The sequence below is a fragment of the Gracilinanus agilis genome, chromosome 2 (assembly GCF_016433145.1).
Source record: "Gracilinanus agilis isolate LMUSP501 chromosome 2, AgileGrace, whole genome shotgun sequence".
Taxonomy (NCBI): Eukaryota; Metazoa; Chordata; class Mammalia; order Didelphimorphia; family Didelphidae; genus Gracilinanus; species Gracilinanus agilis.
Window position 1 is genome coordinate 655,417,847 of NC_058131.1, and position 4,024 is coordinate 655,421,870.

At 40.5% G+C, this 4,024-nt stretch overlaps 1 protein-coding gene across 1 annotated transcript; it reads left to right on the forward strand.

The window, feature by feature from the left end:
- Positions 1–943: 943 nt before the first annotated feature.
- On the forward strand, positions 944–3,554 carry LOC123234316 (inositol polyphosphate 5-phosphatase OCRL-like). The gene is made up of 3 exons (XM_044660229.1): positions 944–978; positions 1,097–1,169; positions 1,311–3,554. The coding sequence occupies exons 1-3, from the start codon at positions 944–946 to the stop codon at positions 3,552–3,554; spliced, it is 2,352 nt and encodes a 783-aa protein (XP_044516164.1).
- Positions 3,555–4,024: the final 470 nt, after the last annotated feature.

Below are 4,024 nucleotides of genomic sequence, written 5' to 3' on the forward strand. Positions count from 1 at the left end.
CAGAAATGGTTTGGTGGGTTGTTTTTGGTTTTTTGTTTGTTTTTTTTGGCGGGGGGGAGTCTTTTTCTTTGAATCTCCAAAGCTTTGCATATAGCAATATAGTTTATTATAGCTTAATAATAAAAATAGCAATAAATGTTTATTGAATAACTGAGTTGAATTGAGTTGATTTTATTATTCTAGTTCTACTATAGAAGAAGAAGGAGCAGGAGGAAGAGGAAAAGGAGGAGGAGGAGGAGGAGGAGGAGGAAGAGGAGGAAGAGGAGGAGGAAGAGGAGGAAAAGAAAGCATTAGTTTATTATAATTCACTCCCCCCTCCCCCCGCAAAAAAAAAAAAAAATCATACTGGTGCTTTATGATCACTGCTTTCTTTTCCAGAAGGTCACTGACAAATGAGATCAATTTCTTTCCTACTATCCCTTTACTTTAATAGAGAAATTACAGATTTTTTTTAAGTGCAAAATGAATCCTCAGACTCCAATCAGTGAAATAGGCAATGATTCCACAGAACTAGTGATAAACTATATTACCCATTAAAATGAACTAATATGTAGAACAAGATGTGAGTTTGGGGGTATGGCCAATGCAATGAATATTTTCCTTAACCACACATATTTGTTACAAATGTTTGGGGTTTTTTTCTTTTATATATTTTGTATTTTTTGTTTATGTATTTGGTTATGTTTGATTTTCCTTTTTTCTTTTATATATTTCATATATTTGGTTATATGGTTTTTCTTTCATAATATTTTATATATTTGATTATATGTTTGGTTTTTCTTTTTTTCCTTTTAGATGTTACATATAACATTTCAGAAATATCAATGTTTGTCGATTAAAAAATAAAATAATATTAAATTTTTTTAACCCAAAACTAATCCTTCATCAAAGCCAGGTTTTCACCAAGCTACAATGTAAGAACAGGCAGAAGACCTCCGAAGATATGCAGCCAATTGAGCGCCGAGTGCTTCGGCCAGTGTAAGCAGTCCTGGAACACACGGCCTGCTGGGAGTTGTAGTCAGTTATGCTCCCGGAAGCTGGGCTTAGATCTGGGAGAGCTCAGCCACACTCAGCCCTGCCCCTTGAATACCTGAAGACTCGCGAGAGTCAGAGCACGGGCTGACGTCGTGAGTCTAGCGCTGGGACGCAGTTGGAAGTTGACGTCGTCAGTTGGTCAAGCCCTCCCACGTGACTGAGGACAACCAGCCCACCAGATGGACCTGCCCACAACTGAGGAAGACAGCCAGCACTGCCTGAGGTTGGAGGGCCTCTTTGAAATCCCCGATGAGCGATTTGTCTGCCTTTGGTAGAACATCCTTGCAGTGCCAGAAGGGATTTCAGGATTCAGAAATCATCTTACAGCAATGAGTTTGGAGAAGAAAAGAACCATCCCGTATCACCAGATGAAAACTTGTGATGACTCTCCACCCACAGCCAGTCCAATAAAAAGAGAGCTTTCACGTGAAAAAGGAACCGAAAGTAAAGAATCTTCGAAAGGCCCCAGCACCGTGAGGAAGCTCTATGGACCCAACATCCAACCTAGAATGCAGAAGGAGCTCATCAGGCTAATTGCAGCAAAAAGAGAAAAGGAATATGTCAATTTTCATAACTTTAGATTCTTTGTTGGAACGTGGAATGTGAATGGCCAATCTCCAGACAGTGGGTTAGAACCGTGGCTGAATTGTGATAGAGACCCTCCAGACATTTACTGCCTTGGATTCCAAGAACTGGATTTGAGCATAGAGGCCTTCTTCTACTTTGAGTCTACCAAGGAGCATGAATGGCTGGCATCTGTGAAAAAGGCTTTACACTTCAAATCTAAGTATAATAAAGTACAGTTAGTCCGCCTGGTGGGAATGATGCTACTTATATTTGCCAGAAAAGAGCACTGTATGTATATCCAGGATGTTGTAGCAGACACTGTGGGAACTGGGCTCATGGGGAAAATGGGGAACAAAGGAGCTGTTGCTGTGAGATTTATGTTCCACAACACTACATTTTGCATTGTCAATTCTCACCTAGCTGCTCAGATGGAAGATGTTGAAGGACGAAATCAAGATTATAAGGACATCTGTGCCCGAATGAGTTTCCTTGTTCCAAATCAGGGTCACCTGAATATCATGAAACATGATGTTGTCATTTGGTTAGGAGATTTGAACTACAGAATTTACATATATAGTGCCAAAGAAGTAAAATGGCTTATTAGTAGGAATGACATTCACAAGCTATTAAAGCTAGACCAGCTGAATGTTCAGCGTTCAGACAAAAAAGCTTTCGCTGACTTTACAGAAGGAGAAATTAGGTTTATCCCTACATATAAGTTTGACACTAAAACAGACAGATGGGATTCCAGTGGGAAATGCCGGATTCCAGCATGGTGCGACAGAATTCTTTGGAAAGGGGAAAACATTCAGCAACTCAGGTACCAGAGTCACATGGGGCTGAAAACCAGTGATCACAAACCTGTCAGTTCTTCCTTCCTCATTGGAGTGAAAGTTGTAAATAATGGGAAATACCAAGAGGTACTCAAAGAGAGCGTTCAACTGGTGGACAAAATGGAAAATTACTTTCTCCCCTCAATAGTACTTAGCAAGAGAGAATTTGTGTTTGAAAATGTGAAGTTTCAGCAACTGCAAAAGGAGAAATTCCAGATCACCAACAATGGTCAGGTTCCCTGTCATTTTTCCTTCATCTCTAAGAATGGTGAGAGCCAATACTGCAAACCATGGCTACAAGTTAACCCCTGTGAGGGTTACTTGGAACCAAATGCGACATTAGACATTTCCTTGAGTGTCTATGTTAGTAAAGATTCTGTTCCAGTCCTGAAATCAGGGGAAGAGAACATTAAAGACATCCTCATCCTTCACTTGGATCAAGGCAAAGATTACTTCTTGATCATCAATGGTAACTACCTCCGGAGTTGTTGTGGCACATCCCTGGAGGAATTGTGCCAAATGAGAAAACCAATCAGAGAAGTTCCTGTTTCCAAACTCATAGATTTGGAGATGACTGCTTTGGAAGAGAATGTGAGTGAAAAACCCCTTCAGATTCCCAAGGAACTCTGGCTCTTAGTGGACCACTTATATAAGCATGCCTGTCACCAGAAGGACTTGTTCCAGATTCCTGGATCACAGAAAGAAGTTCGGCAAATTATTGATTGTCTGGATACTTGCATTCCTCAGGCGGTACCTGGCAGTAATTACTCAGTAGCTGAAACACTCCTCATCTTCCTGGAAGCTCTGCCAGAGCCTGTTATCTGTTATGAACTATATCAAGAGTGCCTTAACTATTCACATAACTTCCAACTGTGCCAGAAGGTAATTTCATACCTTCCACAGTGCCACAGAAATGTTTTCTGGTGCCTAATAGCTTTCCTTCGAGAACTCTTAAGGCACTTTGAAAGTAACAACATTAATGCCAACATGCTTGCAAATCTCTTCTCAAGTCTTCTACTTCGGCCTCCACCTAATCTAAAGGCTAGACAGACTCAGGCCAATCACCAGTGTGCTGTCCAGTTTCTCTTGGGCTTCTTGCTTGGAGGTGATAAACATTAACTCTCTTCCTCTCAACTTACCATGCTCACCTCCAAATTCCAGGACTGAGGATCTCAGACTGTGAATGTTCAGAAATGATTTGAGAGCATTCCTCTTTGACTCCAAAGGGATCTACACTCAAGATTTTTGGCTATTAGCTATTGAAAGTCTATACTCTTGAAGTACATTAGAGAAAGAGTCTTCTAAGAACCCTTTGATCTGCAACACACTAACAACGTATGCTGTACATCGGAGGACTTTAGACTCATGTTTCTAAGCCAAAGAATCCCATGTTTTGATGTTTATGTGCTTTATCCTTGTGGGGTAAAGAGATCTGTATTCACAGTCCAAAAAAAAAAAAAAAAGTCCAAGATGAATTCCAGCCCTGGAGTGAAGGTAGCATACAGAGTCATTCTTGGCACAGAAGTTCCTCATTATGGATGCTGTGCTTTTATTAATGAAGCTTAAGGTAGTCTTGGTCCTTTTTTGGT